Source organism: Condylura cristata, unplaced genomic scaffold (assembly GCF_000260355.1).
Source record: "Condylura cristata isolate star-nosed mole 26May11 unplaced genomic scaffold, ConCri1.0 scaffold00001, whole genome shotgun sequence".
Classification (NCBI taxonomy): domain Eukaryota; kingdom Metazoa; phylum Chordata; class Mammalia; order Eulipotyphla; family Talpidae; genus Condylura; species Condylura cristata.
In genome coordinates, this window is record NW_004567102.1 from 37,856,182 (window position 1) to 37,877,791 (window position 21,610).

The 21,610-nt window shown below is 37.0% G+C and overlaps 1 protein-coding gene across 1 annotated transcript; it reads left to right on the forward strand.

Moving 5' to 3' along the window:
* The first annotated feature begins 2,210 nt into the window (after positions 1-2,210).
* PM20D2 (peptidase M20 domain containing 2) lies at positions 2,211-15,524 on the forward strand. Its single transcript, XM_004673688.2, has 7 exons — positions 2,211-2,741; positions 4,788-4,936; positions 7,550-7,692; positions 8,483-8,637; positions 10,390-10,525; positions 11,995-12,102; positions 12,309-15,524. Exons 1-7 carry the CDS (start codon positions 2,289-2,291, stop codon positions 12,461-12,463), a joined length of 1,299 nt encoding a protein of 432 aa, XP_004673745.1. The 5' UTR covers positions 2,211-2,288; the 3' UTR covers positions 12,464-15,524.
* The last annotated feature ends 6,086 nt before the right edge of the window (positions 15,525-21,610 follow it).

Sequence of the window (21,610 nt, forward strand, 5' to 3'; positions counted from 1 at the left end):
CAACAAGTAATATTAATAGTAGCTTCCATATGGAATTAATTTGTCCCTTTTTTGTTGTTAATTACTGCCTGATTAAGAAACAAACATGGGATTCTACTGATATCAACAGGCAGAGTTGCTGCAGTTAATTTATTCAAAATGAGTTATTGTGGGCTCTGATGTGAATAGACAAATTGTAGGTGCATTTATGAATTTGGATGTCTGCTTATATAAGTACATAAGGTGTACTTATGTACACCTACATAAGGTGTACTTATATAAGGTATATAAGGTGGTTAAAAGCAGATCACTGAAGAGAAATTTACGTTCTATACCAGGTCCATAATTTACTAGCTTACTAGCTTTGTTATCTTGGGTATAGTCTGTGTATATCTGTAAGGTGAAGAAAGATAATTAGTAACATCATAGTTGTTAGAAAGATTAGATGAGTTAATACATATGAAACACTTGGCACATGCCAAGTACTCTTGAGTATTTGAATAAATGCTCTACAAATGTCATCTATTTTTTGCTTATGCATGACCTTTTTGAAAGTCAGCTGCACATAACACTATTGAAACTCAAGATGTGGAAGAATTTTTATCAGATATATACCAAAATATACCTTATTAAGTTTATTAAGGTGCAAAAATTAAATATCACATTTGTTTTTAGGACTGAACCTCAGGGTGTAAACTGTGAATGATAGTATTTTTAGATTTAGAATGTGACATTTTGGTGTTGTTAATATATGTAGTACTTTAAAATAATACTCGATAACCTTCATGTAGTTAGCTTCCTTTAGATTTATTTGCAAAATATATGTTTGATTTATTGTATAAATATGTTGGGTCTCATTTAGCTTAGTTGTGACCAATTAAGGAAAGATTTAAATATGTGGAACACCTCTATAACTTTATCATACCTTTTGCCTCCGGAGAAAAACAAGAATAAGGCATCTTGAATTTCTTCATTGGATAATTTAAAACCAATTTATAATGTTACAGATATTATTTATAACATCTTAGTTCAGTCAGCATCAATTAAATTTATAAACACACTAGTCATATGTTCCCTTTCAAAGCTGCTACTATTCAAAACAAACATCCAAATCAACGAAATAGCATGAATATTTATGACCACAAATCTCCTATTTACTCTTTGGTTTGAGCTTAAAAAAAAAAACACTCATTTGAAATTCTTTGTTCTAGCCTACTGAAATAGACTATAGTATAATAGCTTACACATAGCAAGTTTTTGCTGTATTCCCAGACTATTCTAGACAGCGGTAAATTTTGGTTCTAATGAGCAAAAGACTAGAGTAGTTGCAGTTTTAAGATAATACAGCAATCTCAGGAAGAAAGTGCAGAAAGTATGAAAATTTAAGAATCTACTTCTGCAGACCAGTGTTCTTTGTGCACCATGTTAATGAACTAAAAACTTTGTATAGTTTTCTATCACCATTACTAGAAAGAAGGACTTGGGGAGGGAGGCACGGTCCACATGATGTTTCTCTGATGCCTATGAACCGATAAAACTGTTTTCATGTCTGTATGAAATAAGCAACACAGGAAAGTAATTACGACCTTAGAGCATAATCCAGTAGCCAAGACAGCCTAGAAGAGACATTTCTCAAGAAGATGTGGTATATATACGCACAATGGAATACTACTGAGGGATCAAAAAAGATAAATTCATGCCATTTGCAGCAACATACATGAACCTAGAAGAGATCATGCTCACAAAATAAATCAGAAGAAAAAAGATGAAGCCAGGTGGTTTCACTTATATAAGAAATACACAGAAACCAAAATGTGGTGGGGCGGGAGGTGAGACAAGATTTGTTAGCTGACCATAGATCGGAGGCAAACAACTGGAAGGGGGAGAGGTTGGGGTTAAGATTGGATATTGTAAGTTTTGGAAGAGAAAGGGGACAGGTACTTTGATGGGAGAATTACAGGGACTACAGGGGCGGGGGGAAATCAAATAACACACCAAAATTAACAAAGATGTAAGAAAATAAATAAAACATGAAAAAAAAAAAGCCTCATTAACCTATGGATGAAAAAGAGAGGCGTTTTGCTGAATCCTGCTACCTTCCCAGCGCCGCCCGCCCCAAGCAGGGGCGGAGCATCTATCCCCTGCAATAAACCGCGAGACGCCGGAGGCGGGGCTGCTGGAGCGGCGGGGCTGCGGAGCGCAGGGTCGGGGTTCCTTCCCCCGCGCCTGGGCCCGCGCAGCCGCATTGGACAGCTACGCGGCCTAGCAACGGTGCTAGGAGAGCTGATCCGTCACCGGTGCTGAGCAGGATGAGGCCCGGAGAAGAGCGGCCTGTGGAGGGGGGAACTTGCGCGGAGGTCTCCGAGCTGGAGCTGCTGAAGCTGCGCGCCAGGGAGCGCATAGACCAGGCGGCCGAGCGCCTGGGGGCCCTGAGCCGCGCCATCTGGAGCGAGCCCGAGCTGGCCTACGAAGAGCACCATGCACATCGCGTGCTGACGCGCTTCTTCGAGCAGGAGCTGCCGGCCGCCTCCTGGGCCGTGCAACCGCACTACCAGCTGGCCACGGCCTTCCGCGCCGAGTGGGAGCCGCCAGGGGGCCGCGCGGCGCCGCGCCCGCTGCAGCTGGGCTTCCTTTGCGAGTATGACGCGCTGCCTGGCATCGGGCACGCCTGCGGTCACAACCTGATCGCCGAGGTCGGGGCGGCGGCCGCTCTGGGTGTGAAGGGGGCCCTGGAGGGGCTCCCCCGGCCACCGCCGGTGAAGGTGAGGCGGGGCCCGGGAGCGGGTCTCCCATGCCTGCGCTGGCCGGGACCGATCCGGAATGGCCGGACCCAGTGCTTTCCACGCCAGGGCAGAAGTCGGGGGTGGCACTCAACAGCTGCTCTCGCTTTTGCTGAAAGCAGGACTCCTGAATTAAAGTTCACAACTTTCGAGACTAACAACGTTTTGCATATATCTGTCCTTTGTTTCATCATCTGTTGTTGTGAACAACCGATTGAACCCTCCTTAGGAAAGAACTTTGGTTAGTGCTTATTTTTGTTAAAATAGGCAACTGCAAATTGCAGATGAAGTGGTGCAAAATCAGGAGGAAGTAATTAATCTAGGGAACTCGATAGCCCCAGTTTTATGAGGCTGCAAATAAGCTTTTGCTTGTGGTAGTCATGGTGCTGTTGTGATTCGAATCGTTGGCATTTGGGTAGGAAGCTTTCAGTCCAAACCTCTAGAAATACACAAATCATGGGGGATTGAATAAACATGCAATACACAGTTCTGTTGATTGTTAAGTTTTTCAGTCTTAATTTTTAAGATTTTAAGAAACACTTCGATTTTTTGAACGGGTAAATGTCGTTTATGTCTGTCACAGGGCAAATCTAATCTTTTGTTACTCTGTTTTTCCAGATGGTATATTCTTCATTCTGTGAGCTAAGGTTCAATCATCACCATTCAGGTTAAGGGGAACACTAATGTTTTATTTTAATGATCTTTATAAAGCTCAGTTTTCCACTGTCAGTAACCTTTCTCTTTTATCCTAACAATTCCATTTTTTGTGGCTTTTTCTTTTTAGCTGCCTTCTATTTCCTGTCTTTGGGGGCTTGTTTTTGCACCTGATTAGGTGTTTTGTTTGGGATGGGGAGGGCAGTCCTTTGCCATTGCATGACACATTGGGCCAGGTTTTAGTTTTAACTAGGTTTATACTGTAAAGAGCTTAGAGGTGTTAGCAAGAAGTCATCAAATTCAATGAGTCAAGGCCAAGAATAAGGGCAGTTAAGGGTGCTTGTGACTTCTAAAAAAAGCAAAAAATGTACACATTTCTAATTTTGAAGTGGCAGTGCTCCGTTTTAGCAAGTTTATCTGTCTTACCTGAAAATGGAATTTATGATTCCTTTTGCAAGCTAAGACTTTTACAGCTTGCTCAGTGTGTTCTTATACATGACCATGAAAGTGTATGAGTTGTTTATAAATAATTTATCTTTGCTTTTAAAAAATTATTTGAAGAACTTTAAATATCAAAGTAAAATGTTTATTCTGTAAAGTTTTCTTTTGTTTAATTAGGTGTTTGGTGACCAATAAATCTGCCTGGTTGAACTGGTGGAATCGAATTAGTAAGTTTATGTAATAGTTGGCCATTTCTAACATTGGACTTACTTAATGCCCTTTGTAAAGGATTAATTAGTTTAGATCTTTTAATGAGGTGTCTTAGTAAGGAATCAGAGTTCAGGTTTGAAGGTCAGGACAAGTAATCTCAGCTCTGTCTGAAGACTTGTTCTGTGCTCTAGGTCAACGTACTTCGATCTCTGTCTCAAAAACACCCTCCCTAAGAAGATGACATAGGTCACTTGTTCGCCTACCTCACAGGGTTGTTGTGAGGATAACTTGTAGGTAACTGGAGAATTCCTTACCAGAAAAGTGTTTATGAATAGTTACAGACATACTAAAAGGTTTATTCAAGAAGAAGCTTTGAGAAATAAATCCTAAAAATTTTTGAGGGTCTTAATGTATGATATTTAATTTTTTCATCATTGCCACTAGTTAGATAAAATTGAATTATGAAATTAGAAAAGTTTCCTATAGTGGTGTTAAGCACTCTTGCACTGAGTTATGGGTATAACACTGTAAATAAAAACCTATCATTAATTTAGCACCATGCATAAAAGCCCTTTGAATATTTAGGAATTAGAACAAACCTTTTCTCCATAGTTTAAGGACTCTAACGTAGATTGTAAATATATATGCAAAAGGACCTGTTTGATTTTTTTCCTACAGGATTTTTTGTTGTTGTTTTGCTCTGACACAAGTATTTCCTTCTAGGTAATTGTCCTAGGAACCCCTGCAGAAGAAGATGGTGGTGGCAAAATTGATTTAATTGAAGCAGGGGCTTTTAAAAACCTTGATGTTGTTTTTATGGCCCATCCATCTCAAGAGAATGCTGCTTATCTACCTGATGTGGCAGAACATGAGTAAGTAATCAAGTTGAGATAAACCTCCTAATATAGACAAATATACAAGACAGAGAGTTGCCTTTGCAATAAAATAATTTTTCAGTAGCCAGACAGAAAAGGAAAAATACCAGATGGTTTCACTCATAGCAGGAGTATAATGGACCAGGTGAGAAAATAATAATAATAATGAACAGCTATATACCAGAGATATTTTATGGGGGTGGGATGGGGAATGGGATCAAAAACAGTGGGAGGAGGGAAGTGCACTGGACTATGGTGATGGCACATGGTGATTTGGTGATGGAACGCCCACAGGGATTACAACTGAGATGAAAAAATGCACAAAATGATGTAAAAACAAACTTATATAATTTAAAAAAAAAAGTTTTCAAGAGACAGTTTTATTAGTCCTGGGAAGAAAACATACTACTCTATTTATTTTACTTTGCATTCTTAGCAAAGGAATGTGTTCCAGAGAGAAAATTCAGAAAACTGAATAATGGAATTTGCTAATCTATGCTTTTCTGATTTGCCTGTTGCTGAAACTTTTTTATTTATCTTTCTCTGTTTTGGAGAGTTCTTTTATTTTTGGTACCTAGGAGCATATATCATAGAGGTGATTTGGATATTTTACACCAGAAATTTCAACCTAATCACAGAGAGCCAGCTGCTTCAGGAAAACGACATGTTCTCCTCTGCAGTAGCTAGAGCGTAATAGCAGGACCATTCAGCAGTGCTTCTATATTGTACTCAGTTACATCTCTCAGCATCCTACCAGGCCTTGTTTTCTGATGGTGATAATTTTAACTGTTCTGGTATCTTCCTTTTTATCTTCTTTAATTGATAGTGATTTTTGATTTCAGGGTTGGTACATACCAGTACATTTCTAGAAAACCTTAAAAAATAGACATCTCTGCCAATACCTCTGGCTCAAGGGGGTCTGCAGATGAAGGTAGACTTCCCAGTCCATAATCCTTGAACTCTGGGTTAGGGTTCAACTCTACCTGGCCTTGGTCCTGAAATTAACTCATTTGGCCTTAAGTCTTTTCTTAGATTTTTCATTGCCCATATTTTAAGATGGAGAAGAGAATAGGAATAAATTTTAACTTAAAAAAAATTACATTTCTGGCCCTCCCTGGTGGCACAAGGAGGTGCAGCGGGTTAGGACTCAGCTCAGCAGGCTGGCCGCAGCCGCTTCAGTATGAGTTCAATCCCCAGCCTCGGAGGTGACTCACCTGGTACGGCAGACCTCTCCTAACCTGCTCACTGCTCCCATCAGCAGTGTATTTTGTCGATCTTGTTCTGCTCTCTGTTCTGCCTCTGGTGAATCCTCTTGCTGCCCCTGCACTTCTGGTTTGCACCCCAGTTCTGTATGAATAAATAAATTAATCTTTAAAACAAAATTACATTTCTGTTTTGTCCTAAAAATCTCTGACAATGAGTAGGATAAATTAGGACATCTCTATTGATCACCCTTCTTACAGCTAGTCCCTTCTCCAGTTTAAAAAACAAACACAGCAGATCAATTGTTTAGTGAAAACACTATAATGTGATTCCAGTAGTCCATTGATATTGCATAATTGCATATATTAAGATGGCATAATTTGAAAATTTAAGGATATGACTGCCTTCAGTTAAGCACAATTTAAAATATAAGCTGTGACTTGTACAATAAAAATGCTGAGAGTTTTGTTTTTAGTGACATTAAAATGAAGTAAAGGAACTTCCATTGGAAAGGGGTATTTTAAAATCACTTAAAGTTTGCTAATGGAATGGGAGAGAAAAACTCACTTATTTTACTATTTCACTAACTTTTATACCATCATTGCACTTTTTTATAATTCTTTGTTTCAATTTATTAAAACTTTCTTTTTAATATATCCTTAAGGTCCCATGGTTATAATTAACATAATATTTTGACTCAGTTCAATAACAACCAATTGTATAAAAAGATAAACATTTCTATGCTTTACTAAAAAAATTATGGACCCATGTAATAGAATTGTCAAACCAATAAAGAAGCTATAATTGGCTAAAATATGAATAGTTATTCAAATTTCCAACCCATAAGTGCCCCATCTACATAGTTTAGTTGGTTGCAATGGTGATGTGAATATTAAATCATAAAGTGATTTATATTTTAATTGGAAGGACTCATTGTAAAGTGATCCGATTATATAGTCAACTGCATAAACCATATAAAAACACGGGCCTACTATATACACATATATACGTACATGTACAAATTAAATTTTGAAGAACTTTTTCCCTCTGCAATTTTGTGCTCATTATATTGTTCTGGCTCATGCTTTTTCAAATGAAAGATTATCTCTTCAAAATATTTTGGCAATTTCATAATATTAGCTTGAATTAATGTGTACATATTTATTTTGTACAGAAGATCAATTGAGCATAATTTTCTTTTAGAAAGCCTTTTTTTGTTACTGTGATACATAATAGTGAATTATCTCTCTCTCATAAATTTCCGTATTAGGCCTACAAATGATTTGCAAATAAAAATTCCAGCAGTATGAATTAATGTTGAATAATAACTGGACAATTTTGATTACTTGGGTTTTCTTACTTTAATGATACTGGTAAAATAATTCCAAATGGTGTTTCATTTCCAAGTGTGACTGTGAAATACTTCGGAAAAGCATCTCACGCTGCTGCCTACCCCTGGGAAGGAGTAAATGCATTAGATGCTGCGGTTCTTGCCTACAACAATATGTCTGCATTAAGGCAGCAAATGAAACCAACCTGGAGAGTTCATGGTAGGAATGTCAAATATCATATTTTTGGTGTTCATTAATTATTTAATATTTCATTTTTTAGAAACATTTCATCTTATTTCATATGATAGTCTAAAAATTAAACATTTTCTGAAATTCATGTGCTGGGATATTTAGATGTTTGTTTATATGGGAAAAAGACAAGATTATTTTACTAATTGGAATGGCCATTTTGCGTATTGAAATTATGATTTGATATAAGGATTTATGTTCTTTCTGTGGGTATTTGAAAGTTGGCACTTGATATTCCAGTCTCATGATCTTTCAATAGTAACAAAGTTTTATCATTGCCTCAACTAAAAAAGTGTCATGATGTTGATCCTACTATCTTTTTTGTTATAAAGATAGTAATAAAGTATAATTTTTTAACAATATGGAGGTTTTTGTAGTTTATTTCCTTATAATCTGGGAATTTTTTTTTAAAGATTTATTTATTTAAACATACAGATTGAGGTACAGGCCAGAGGTGCAGGGGCAGTGTGGAGTCACCAGAAATAGTGGGGAGCAGCACAGGCAGATGGATGAAGTATACTGCTGAGGGAGCAGCGGGTGGCCAGGAGAGGTCTACAGCGCCATGTGGGTCACCTCCAGGAACTCATGCTAAAGTGGCTGCAGCCAGCTAGCAGTGTTGTGTCCTATCCCGTTGTGCCACCAGGGAGGGCCTAAATTACTTTTTTTAATGTACGCATTGGCTGAGAAGATTTATGGTTATGTTTAAACTTGAAAAAATTGGCCTCCAAGCTCAATTACAGTAATTTGACTCTTTTTATAGGTATAATTAAAAATGGTGGTGTAAAACCCAATATCATTCCCTCTTACTCTGAATTAATCTATTACTTCCGTGCACCGTCAATGAAAGAACTTCCAGTTTTGACCAAAAAAGCAGAAGATTGCTTCAGAGCTGCAGCTTTGGCTACAGGATGCACAGTAAGAACTTTTAAGAGTCTATCTCAGTCAGAGGTATATGTGTAGATTAGGTTGTTTATATTTAGATTAAAACCTAATTTGGCTCTTTTTAATTGTTGATATATCCATTATGTAAAATTAATTGATTAAAGAGTTTATGTGAAAGTCTTTAATATTTATTTTACTCTATTCCTACCTAAGTTAGACCTCAATTATCTCTTTTTACACAGAAGTTAGAATAACTGACAACTACAGAGCTATAATCTGTCTTTTGTTAGTCATGTTCTTCCTTTTTGGTAGTTATGCTTTTAGAATTGTTCTGTATATTTTCTATAAAGGGAACTGTATGGCAAAATCAGCAAGAGCTATTTTATGGTGAAATTAAAGATGTAAATATAGTTTGCTCTAAAGAAAGTTAGAATAGAAATTAGTCAGGAATTAGTGATTTTGAACCATAAAGTCAGTAATATCAGGGTCCTCCCTGGTGGCACAATGGGTTAGGACACAACACTGCAAGCTGGCCGCAGCAGCTTCAGTGCGAGTTCTATCCCCGCCGTGGAGGTGACCCACATGACGAGGCAGACCTCTCCTAACCTGCCCACTACTCCCCTCAGCAGTGTACTTTGTTGATCTGCCTGTTCTGCTCCCCACTCTGTCTCTGGTAAAGCCTCTCACTGCCCCTGCACCTCTGGCTTGTACCCTAGTTCTGTCTGCATAACTAAATAAATTTAATAAAAGAAAGAAAGAAAATAAGGTAGAAATCTTTAAAAAAAAAAAAAAGTAACATTAATGTACACGCATGAAGAGTATACAATGGGATGAGATGTCTCAGAATTAATGTGAATCTTGCCCTGGAAAGAGCATATAATTTAGTTGGAGAAATAGGATCTGGGCCTCCATTTTCTCACTTGAAAAATGGAGATTTGGCAGTCTGTCTTAGGGTTCTTATGAGAATGAGATAATGTTTGCAAAGAGTTAGGACCAAAAGCATATATACTTTATCCTGCCCTCAGTTTGATGGGGAGGATATATGATTTATATTAGCAGAGTCTCAAAGTAACAATGATTTTCAGGCTATATCTGGTAAGTGTCCAAAAAGTAAAAAAATAATGCGTGCTTATTTAATATTTAAATTTTTTAAAGACTTATTCATTTATGCATACAGAACTGGGATACAGGCAGAGGTGTGGAGGGTGAAAGGATTCACCTGAGACAGAGTGGGGAGCAGAACAGGCAGATCTACGAAGTCCACTGCTGAGGGGAGCAGAGGGTGAAACAGGAGAGGTCTGCAGCGCCATGTGGGTCACCTCTGGGGCCAGGTTTTGAACCAGCACTGAAGCGGCTGCCACTAGCTTGCAGTGCTGCACTTTAACCCATTGTGCCACCAGGGATGGCCCTAAGTATTTAGATTTTTATAGAATAAATATATTAGCTAATATTTCAAAGGTTCATTGTTATTGGATTTAAATCTATAATTTAAATAGTCTTTTAATAAGTTTTAAAATTTTGATTCTTTTATAATATTAGGAGTAGGCTGTTACTGTTTGTAACTAATGTTGCCAAGAATAGAAGTAATGTCCTCTCTGCCATCTTATACTGACATTTTTTAATGTTATCTTTAGTTTGAGATAAGGTAAAGGTTTGAGAGAATTTCCATTCTGAATTTCCATTCAGAATAGAAAATGTAACCTTTTAAATTTCCCATGCTAGTTTGAAAGTTAGTAATGACTTTGAATTTTTTATTTCATAATTTGTTTTACAATTTTTAATTAGGTAGAAATTAAAGGTGGAGCACATGATTATTACAATGTTCTTCCCAATAAGAGCCTCTGGAAAGCTTATATGGAAAATGGAAAAAAACTGGGAATAGAATTCATCTCAGAAGATGCAATGTTGAATGGCCCTTCAGGTAATTAAGTTCTTTGATTTATGTGGCGTTATTTGAAGAAGAGAAAAACCATCTTTAGTTAGTGATTTTGTTTAATGAGTTTAGAGGTAGGGAGGTACTACTGAGGTTTTTAATGATATTTCTCACAAACTTAATAGGGGAGAGATAATAATGGGGTAAAAAAATAACGAGATTGGAAAAATTACAAAATTAGAAGCTAATGTCTAAATTTAACAGTTTAGAATTGGGAAGGAATATTTCATAGCACAGTAGCAAGATTTGGCCTACTGTGATATTTGGGGAGGTGAGGGTAAATTTTCACTTATGCTCTTGAATGTGAAGACAGTTTGCATGATACAATATAACTTTTTTTTTAAGATTTTTATTTATTTATTCATACAGAACTGGGGTACAGGCCAGAGATGCGGAGGGTGAAAGGATTCACCAGAGACAGAGTGGGGAGCAGAACAGGCAGATCGACAAAGTACACTGCTGAGGGGAGCAGCGGGCGGGTCAGGAGAGGTCTGCCACGCCATGTGGTCACCTCCGGAGCAGGCGGGGATCGAACTCATGCGGAAGTGGCTTTAGCTTCTTAGTGCTGTGCTTTAACCCGCTGCGCCACCAGGGAGGGCCGATACAATATAACTTTTAAACAAACTAAACTTTTAAGTGAATGCAGAGTGTCAAATGAGCAGATTTATCTTTAGAAATCGCCCATAAACATTTTTCTTTATAGTCTAAATATTTCTATTATCTAAATTTGCTTAGTTCTAGTCTTTGGATAAGCTATTTAAGTAGGAAACAGACTTTTAATTCATTTTCAGTTACCACATGTACTCAGGTCAAGATCACTAAGTACATATTGATAGCATATGGGGCATTTTCAGTTTCTGAGGAGTAACACAACTATTAAGTTTATTGGTAGTTATTATAGATTTTTCCCTTTCAAAACATTACTACTAAGATGTTTGCATGTTGGAGTTGTATCTCCTAAAGTATAGTAATAGATGTTAATGAAGTAGACTCAAAAGAAGGCAGTAGTGAGGAATGGGGTATTGATGTCATTCATTGAGATAAGGAGTTCAAGAGAGAGAGCACAGGGGTATGGTGGGTTGGCATAAATTTATTATAAATTATTGAGGTGCTTATAGGATCTAAGTGGAGCTCTCCAGTAGCTTGTTGAACCTGGAACCTCCAAAATGTACCTAGGTTGGAAATTTTGGAGTTGGCAATATACAAAATAATTGGATGATGTGGTTGCCTAAGTACACAGATGGAGAAGCCCAAAGGTGAAAGCCTGGTGGTCAGGTGACGGAAACAGTGTTGGAAGATGAGTAAACCATAGACAATGAATAGAACCTGGAATCACGAAAGCCAAAGTAGAGAATTTCTGGAAGGGAAGGAGTAGTAAATCATGCCAGGTGCTTCATATTGTCTAGTGTCTATTGGACTAACAATTAAAAATAAATATATTGTTTCACCTTTCCAAGGGTCTACTGATTTTGGAAATGTTACTTTTGTGGTCCCTGGGATTCATCCATATTTTTACATTGGGTCAAGCGCCCTGAATCATACGGAACAGTATACTGTAGCTGCAGGTAAGTGTATTAGAAGTGAATGTTTGGGTACATGCTCTCTTTTTTGTAGTAGTAGCTTCCTTTTTAACTGGTGTAGTCTATTACTATTTCATTATGTAATATCACCTCAGAAATATATTGCTGGTAGTTGGAGAAACAATTTAGCTAAGAGCTCATTTGAAAATTTGTTAAATATAGATATTTAACTTGTTTTCTTTTCCTTTTAGGATCACAAGAAGCTCAGTTCTACACTTTGCGTACAGCCAAAGCTCTGGCAATGACTGCACTGGATGTTATTTTTAAACCAGAGCTGCTAGAAAGAATCAGAGAGGATTTTAAATTGAAACTTCAAGAAGAAGAGCTTTTACAGACAGTAAAATAAAAGGAAGATTTAGGAGATACAATGAATCATTAATCAGTGAATTTTTTTTCTTTAACCTTTTTTAATGAGGAAGGAGGGCTTGCTTGTTTTTCAGTCTTAAAAGGAGTCAAATTCCTCTAACCTACAAAATGAGGATGTAATGCGTAGAAAATTCATTACCTCATACATCTAAAATGAAAATATATATTTGATGGAATTATGGCTTTTCAGGAGCTGGCATGTGGTGGCATTTCTTGACCTGGGCAAAACATAGCTTATGAATAATAATATTTTATAAATTCATATAAATTCATATCCAAGGTGGTCCATACCTTATTTTCAGAATTGACTCATGAAAGATTTTAGATTGTTTCTTTTGGTATTGGGCGGTAAAATTTTTCTATAAAGTAGTTTTAAAATTCAAATTCTAAATTTAAGAAAAGTTCATTCTATATATCTAACTTATCTGTTTTGGCTTTGAGAAGCTCTCCCTTTACAATAAAGCAGATTTTTAATCAAAAATGGTGTGGGAGACAACTGGAACTCAGGTTCAAAGAATAAGCTTTAATTTTACCATTTGAAGGAAAATGTTTTTTTTTTTAATTGTTTCTGAAAAGTGGCATTAAAGTACTATTTCTAACTTGATTATTACTATACTAGGAAAGATTATAAATATATGTGTTGGGCTTCCCTAGTAAGGTGTTTGCTTGCTAGCCCAGTGTGTTCTAGAAGGGCTTTCTGGGAAAGGAACAGTTTCTGTGTACCAGGCTCTGCTTATCTTAAATCTTTTTCATCATGTAAGTGATCCCATCTACCTAGTGGCCTTTTTCAGGCTTCTCAGATGCCATTCTGTCCAGCCTGACTGGAGAGTACTGTAGTTTACTGAGTTCAGGAGGCAGAATGTTAAGCACCTTTAAGGATCATGGTAGCCCAATGTTAATTGGAAAGTATAAGTTTTTCTTGATACTTTTAGTGTGAATTTCATGAGCATGGTAAGTCTGAGAAAAGTATCCAATAAAACAAATAGTTTTAGCTGTGAATAAAATAAAACTCCTATATATTCATTTAAAGGGATTCCCAGTTTGGATCGAAGCATACCAAAAATTAAAGAGAAAAGAGAGAATAATCAGCATTTGGAGTCTGCTATTAGCCAGTTACCTGTGCCCTCTGAGCCTTCAGCTCCCTCAATTATAAAAATTAGATCACTTATCTTAACAGTCCTTTGAACTTCTAACTCCTATTTGATCTAAAGTTACTTCAAGTTTAAGGAAAGGGAGTACTTACTTTAGGGGAGATTTAGCAGAGAATTGATTTTCTGTCCTATCAGGGGTTTGGAACCTACAACTTAATTTGATAAGGCCTTGGATATTATATGCCTAGTGTTCTAAAAATGAGTCTTAATAATTTAAAGGAGCTGGTGTGTGTGTGTGTGTGTTATTGGGTAGTCCTAATTTTTTGGATTAAATTCCCAAAGTATTTTGGAGGTAAAGGAAGCACTAAATTATAGACAGACAGTGTCACTTACATAGATAAGTAAAGGTTCTGTTAAACTCTTTATACTTAGAGATGAATGTTTTAAAATTGAACTGTTAAAAAAAGTTTTTATCTTTTTTAAAAACCATGCCAGTAAGTTTATTTTCCAGCATTAGTTTGAATGGTGACATTTTATTATCATTTAGATTCAATGACTTTATACTTCTTTATTAATATCTACCTATAAATGTTAAGTTATTCCTCCACTCTTTGAAGCCATTGTCCTTTCAAAAGGTTTAATTTGCTACAAGTACTCCAAAATCTAATCTTTTGGGGGGAAAAAATTATGATTCTTAGAATACTGAATTAATTTACCTAAACCAGAGGTACTTGTGAACTTCCTTGAGTTATATCTGTTTATGGAGAATATACTTATTACCTGCCTTTTACAATCATTTTTTGCTCACACCTTGCACTGGAAGCCTTTTCCATCAAATATCAGCTTTTAACTATATTAAATTAATAGACTTTAAAAGGTATATACCAAATTAATGGTTTAAATTTAATTGCAGATTGAAAGTTTTGTTTCTTTTTAAGTTTACTTTTTGTTGATTTAGTAGCAGACTTGAATATGGGGCCTATATAAAATAGTTATGTGGTACTATTAATTTCAAGTTACAATATACCATGTAAGATTGAATATAGCTAATATTTAGCTTTCCTCTTAAAAATTTCAGACTGCTTTTCATTTTTAACAAACTATAAATTACTCAGGAAATCCTTCCCTTTTACTTACTTGCCTTTCTGTAGCACTTATGAAATAGAGCATTTACGATCTAAATGAGAACATTTTCATGGATACTTTTATAAACAAAGTGTTTTCCCAAAATTTTCCAAAAGACCTTATTTATTCATGTATTGAATTGGTATTTTAACTTTTATAATTTCAACAGATGAATTCTGTGAACATTTGTTGAAGAGTGCCAACTCTTAAGCATTGGGGGTAAGAGAATACGACATGGTCTTTGCCCCAAAAAGCTTGCGGTTGGTGGTAAATTTTCACAAAATCTGCTTCATCTGAGCAACACTGGGATTGAAGAACATCCCAAAACTACTCTCTTGGGAAGTTTTGAGGATTGTTTCTAAAATACATCAGTCTGGACATAGGATGGAAAACTGACATGAAAGTCTGTGGTACAAGAATGACTGTCTAACTTTGTAATACATTCTTTAAAAAAAACTTGCTGCTAATGTTGTGTTTTATACATTTATTACTTTTTACCTAAGTATCTCTTTAGTCTTATGGAAAATATCCTTAGTACTTCTCTTCAAACTATTAAAGTGAAATTTCATTGTAAAAGAAATCAATTATCTGCTAACTAGCAACTTTTTATAAAGCTGTAAGCCAGGATAAACTTTTTTATATATATTTTAGCAAGCATTTTGTAATGTAATTATAGTTGAATATGGTGTATTTTAGTATATATGAAGTTAATATTTTCAAGTAAGCAATCATACTACCATCAGATTATAGTATTGTAATATTTTAACATTAAAATATATGAAAAAAATCTAAAAGATTCATAAATGGTTGTCTAAACATAATCACTTTTTGGTCTTTTAAATACACGTATGGAAGTAAAATGAAAATATACAGATAAAACACTATTACCCCAATTTACTGAGATGTATTATTCTCTTATTAATTCATCAGTATTATAAATGTTTGTTTGCTTTTAATATATTAATGATATTATTGATATGAGAATTTTTAAAGATGACATACTTTTATTTAAAAATGAATGTTTTGCTATTATCAGAAGCTGAGTGCAAATTATATATAGATACATAATTACTGTACTAAACTTTCCTTAAAAATATTTTTAACTTTACCACAAAGTAATGTAGTCACTCAGTGCACTAGGATAGGTTTTTAGATTCTTATAAGTTTCCAAAGAATACATGCCTCGCATGAGAAAAAATAGAAGTGTTGATGCTTCTTTGTTTCAACTGACTTTAAAATGGAGTTCGAATAAGTTTTTTTACCCAGTGATTAAAAGGTAGAACTAGCTTTGGTTAGCAAGGCAAACCAATCACTTAAAAATATAACCTAGAAGTAGAAAAGATAAAATCAGAGTTTTAAATAAACAAGAACTTTGTTTAGGTCAAAAGCCATTGCTCCACTTGGTGAATAATACATTATATTGGAGAGTTCGAATTTTAATTTATTTGTGTCACTAGTGACTGGCACAGTATTTTGTTTAGCACAAGAGAATGGAGTGTGGTTCAAACCTTAATATTTTCCTACTTGGGTTAACTTATTCAACGATTACCAAACCTAAACCCAATCATTGCTATTGCCTGTTAAGATCCAGGACTAGCCAGTAGCCTCATGCCTTAGTCATCTGTCCTGACACACTTTACCAGTAAATCACTTATTGTGGTATAGGAGAAACTTAAGACTGATATAAACCTATGTACTTGACTCTTAAGAGTCCAAGTGTGCTACTGCTTAATAGATGCTTTAAACTACCCAATGTCCAGTGTCCCTTAATGCCCAAAGCCCCCTTGATCTCTGAAAGTGGTGAGGGGTCCTAAGGACTAGCCAGCTATAATATTTCTTCAGAGGTTCAGCAGTTCCTACCAATTTGCTATTACTTCCACAGCAACTCTGGAAGATTTATTCATGCACTCCAAGTCAAAAAACCACTGAGGTAGGTGAGTTGTGTATTTTTCCAGAGACATGCTTGTGAAAAAAAAGTATATGAGAAGAGGTATAGTAGAAGACCCTGGGTAGAAATAGATTGCAATGGTTACTTTCATTTTTATCTCCACTCAGATTTTAATCCATGTTACTCAGCTTCTGGTGATGCCATTACCCCACTTATCCTCTGTTTTGTTAGTCTGGCCAAGTGTGGGCTCTTGTTACATTATCCCTGGGATTTTATATTCTATTTTCATCATTTAACGTTGTAACATAAGTATTTTCTAGGCCATTAACTATTCATGGGCTCTCCCCAGTGGTGCAGCAGGTTGGATCACTGCACTGCCAAGCTAACCCAAGCGGAGGCTACTTCAGTGCGAGTTCCATCCCCACCCTGAGCTAACCCACATGGCCCATATGGCGTGGCAGCCCTCTCCTGTCTTCCCAGCTGCTCCCCTCAGCACTGTACTTCAGTCCATCTGCCTATTCTGTTCCCCACTATCTCTGGTGAATCCTCTCACCGCCCCTGCACCGCTGGCCTGCACCCCAGTTCTGTATGCATAAATAAATCTTAAAAAAAAAAAAACTATTCAGAATTGTTGTATCTAATTGCAGGTCTCATTTATGTATATACTGTAATTTATTTAAGCATTCCCTTGGTTTTTTCATTTACATTATTTACAATCGTTTGTTATTATCAAGAAAGGGCTGGTGAAGATTTTTACACAAAGATTTTTATCTGTATTTCAAAATATTTTCTTAGGTCTTTTCCCAAAAAGAAAATGTCTATTATCTATTTAAATTTAAAAAAAAATTATATTCAAGTTTCTTTGAAGAAGGGTGGTGTGACTTATTCTCAGGAGTGAATATGGGAGTACATATTCCACCCCCTCTTTGCCAACATTTCATCCTACCTACCGTCTGCCAAGCTTCTGACGCAACCTCTCTCCCCCACTTCACTCCGTCCCCTCTGGTTGTCCCCTCTCCACGGTCCTCCCCACTAGGGTCTCTATTCTCTGCTTTTGACACATCACGCAACAACGCCAGACCAGACCCCGCCCCCACCCCTCCAGCCCCACCCAGTGAGTGCCAGCCGAGGGCCCTTCTCGGCGCTTTGACCCTTACGCGCTTTAGCTGGCTTGCTCTCACTGGCCACCGGTGGCGCCCTGTCGTCTTCTGCACTTTGACCCTCAAGGCACTTGCACTGCCCCAGGTCCTCAGTCGCTTCATGGCGTTTCTCACTACAGACCCTTCCTTAACTCGTCTACATTCGGCAGCTTTCCCGTTCTCTCCCGCCCCTTTCGCAGCCCCTTTCGCGCGCAATACTGGGCTCTTGGCGCATCCTCCCGGCCCTTGACCAGGGCCCTAGCCCACCGACATTGCACTTCATCCTGCGTCTTCCCTACTTACCCTCTGCCACTCCCTCCCTTCCTCCGCCCTGGAGCCTCACCTCCCGCAGTAGTTGCGGTCGCCTATTGCGTTGCGTCATCACCAAGCGCCTTCCCGAGGTCCTTGCGCTACTGAGAACTGTTTTCCATATATTGAGGAATGAATGGATTAGGTATAAAGTCCTAGGACTTTAATAGCTTTAGAAAATATGCCGCTATTCCTCAGGGCTTCTAGCATCAAGGTTCCTTCACATTTTCGTCCCCCTATTACAGGACACCAGATCTGTTACAGGGCACCAGATCTGTTACAGGACAGGGAGAGAGGGGCACCCTCCGAAGCCCCAAACCTGCCTGCTCTAAGTGGGTTCTGTCATCCGCCAGGTCAAGACAAAACATATAAAACTTTAATAAAAAGGGACTTTGATACAGTAAGTATACAATACAGAACATGAAGAATATAACTTCTAAATCAAACACCTGAAGTTACACCAAAAAGTCAACCCAAAAGGGATTGGCCCAAAGCAAGGCCTGAAAGCTGCCACTAGACTAAAGCACCTTCTGGCACCTTCTGGGAAGGACCAGTGGAAAAGGGTCAGAAATGGCCAGACAAATCTGAGAAGAAGAAAGCAAAATCAAAATCAATATACGCACTGCCATAGTCACCTCCCTACAGGTATCTCACCCACATCTGCCTTAACTAGTCCCGGGTCAGGAAACAAGCATGGTTTCTTCCTCACATGCTTGCTGCTCCATGTGGCTCCCTCAGGTCTCCTTCTTATTCTCCATCTTGCTTCCTTGTCTTCTCCTGCCTTCTCTTTTCTCCTTTTTCTCTGCTCAGCTCCACCCTCCTTCTGGGTGGGGCAGGGACCTGGAACGTCCCCTTTTCCTAGGGACCACCCTGTTACACTCCTAATGAGGAGACTTGAATACACATGTGACCCTTTTTTAAATGCTCTAACTAAATCTGTTCACTTTTTAAGAGACATACGCGGGTTGGATCTTTTGTATCTCCTATCATCTTTTAGATGATACTTATAATTATTCATTATGGATTTTCTCAGCTCTATCTCATCTATTTCTGAAAATTTATGGTTTTCTTCCAAATAGCTTTCACCTCTGAAAACATTTTACATTTTTTTCTTTCCTTTAAGTTGTCTTTTCAGGTCTTCTTTGAGCTATCTTTAGAGAACCTATGTGCATGATTTCTTTGCGTCTATGTCTGACTTCAACAATGTCCTTAATAATGTTTTAGAGCTGTATACCCTAAATGTCTTTGCTCTGTCTTCTTTATAAAAATTTCATCTTCAATCTATGCAATTTCACTCTTTATTGTGTCCTATTTCCAGTCCACTTCTGCTGGTCTGGGGTCACCAGCAGTCTTTTGCTCCAATCCAATTTCTTAATGAATTCTTTCATTGAATTCCACCACTATTTAACAGTCCCTCTTTTCGTTGAGGCACACATTCCCTTCTTTATTTGGTTAAAATTCTAGTCAATCTGGGCCCTCCCTGGGGGCACAGTGGGTTAAAGTGCAGCACTAAGAAGCTAAAGCCGCTTCAGCATGAGCTCAATCCCCATCCCTGGAAATGATCCACATGGCTGGGCAGACCTCTCTTGATGGGCCTCCCAACTCCCACCCCCACCCTGCTGCTCCCCTCAGCAGTGTACTTCTCAGTTGGCCTGTTCTGCTCCCCACTCTGTCTCTGGTGAATCCTCTCACCGCCCCTGCACCTCTGGCCTGTACCCCAGTTCCGTATGCATAAACAAATCTTTAAAACAAAATTCTAGTCAATCATTATCATCACCCACATACTTAACTCCTGTCCTTGCTTGCTTCATCATATTACTTCATTAAAATAAAAAAATTTGAAAATTATCAAATTTCCTGTTCATGTAATGGATAATATTTACCCCAATGACAAGTGTTGTGCTTCACTCTTTCTAAAGGAATTTGTCCATTATTCAGCAAACTTGTTTGGGGTTATAGCCTGTTTGCTCCTTTCACTAAAGATGAATAAGAAGATACTAAAATTTTAGATTGTTTCATTTTGGTTTTCCATTTTTAATTGTTTATAGTGACTTTTCAGGAAGTCATGGAATAAAAATGCTTTCTGTACTGCTATTTGTAATGGGAATTCAGTTCCACTTGTTTCCCTTTAGTTTGAAAGTTCCATTCCGTCTAAAGTCCCATTCGTTTCTACATTCAATTATCAGTTTTTGTGTTCTCTAGTAATACCCTTGATTTGGAACCACACACTCAGTAATTGAAAAAATTTTTCGTATCATTCTGAAAACTCTAAAATTGCCAAGACCATGTAGATCCTTCCTTGATACACTGGAGTGGGTCAGGATTAGCCTTGCTGGTCACACTTTCACTTCATTCCTACCTTTTTAAAAGACAGAACAAGATATAAATGTATTCACTTCAGTCAGTCTGTCCACAGTTTGTGTATTTTCCTTACTCTGTCTGCTGTAGTACTGCATTTACTTTTATAAACTTAGAAAATTGAGAACTTCATGTTTGACAATTACAAGGCTAATTCTTCTGGTGGGCAAATTACTGTTGAGAATATGTTTACTTTTTTGGAAATAGGTACTTTGGGCATTGTTAGGTGTTCTGGAGCAGATTTTAATCTTTTTTTCATTAGTAATTTCTGATTTGGTAATTTCTACATTCAGAAATTAATGCACCAATTAATTAGAAAGTAATCAAATAGTCCAAGTAAGTTAATGTTCTTTCTAGCAGAGCTCCATATATTATATAAAGTACTTTAGACATTTATTGTAACAAATTTTGTTTGTAGAAGACAAAGTTATCAAATTTCAATAAATTGAACAAATGAATTTTAACTTCTATCAAGTCATTAGCACTGAATAATACAAAAAGGTATAGTCTTCCTGTTAAGGAGGTGAGTAAATGAGACAGATCATTCACCAGGGATCTTCAAGTGATGAAAACTATGTATTTCTCTTTCTAAAGCACAGGATTGTGGTAAGTAGTTAAATTTTATATAATGTCTGTCTTTGGTCCTAATAATATTATTTGACTTATCTCTCCCAAACCCTTTCCAATCCCCATCATAGTATAGTTACAAAAGCATTCATTAAGATATAGCATTATTTATATACCAATAATAAGAAAATATTTTACCAATTAAACTAAGAAACTCCATTGTTTGTAACATGTTTGATTTTATAGTTAAAATTGGGGGGTATAAGTATATCTTACAATAAAAATGTATTGTATTTGAGATTTCATTTGGGCAATGTTTTCTGTTATGATCTTATTCCATACTATTTGTCCATCACAATTCATCCTGTGTCCTGTCCACCAACTGTTCTGAGTTTTCTTTAATTCTTAGCTTCTAAGTTGATATTGTAGTGCATTAATACTATTTAACTCTGCATCTAAGTCTCAGGTATCACCATTAGAACTCAAAAAAAAAAGTAGTGGAAACTGGAAAATGAAGGGAAATGACTGCAACCAACGTGACTACATTGTCACCCATGTTTATGGAACAAACTTTTATTTAAATAACAAATATAAAAAGCAAATTAGATAACACTCAATATAATTTTAGGACATATTTTGCCACTGTGAAT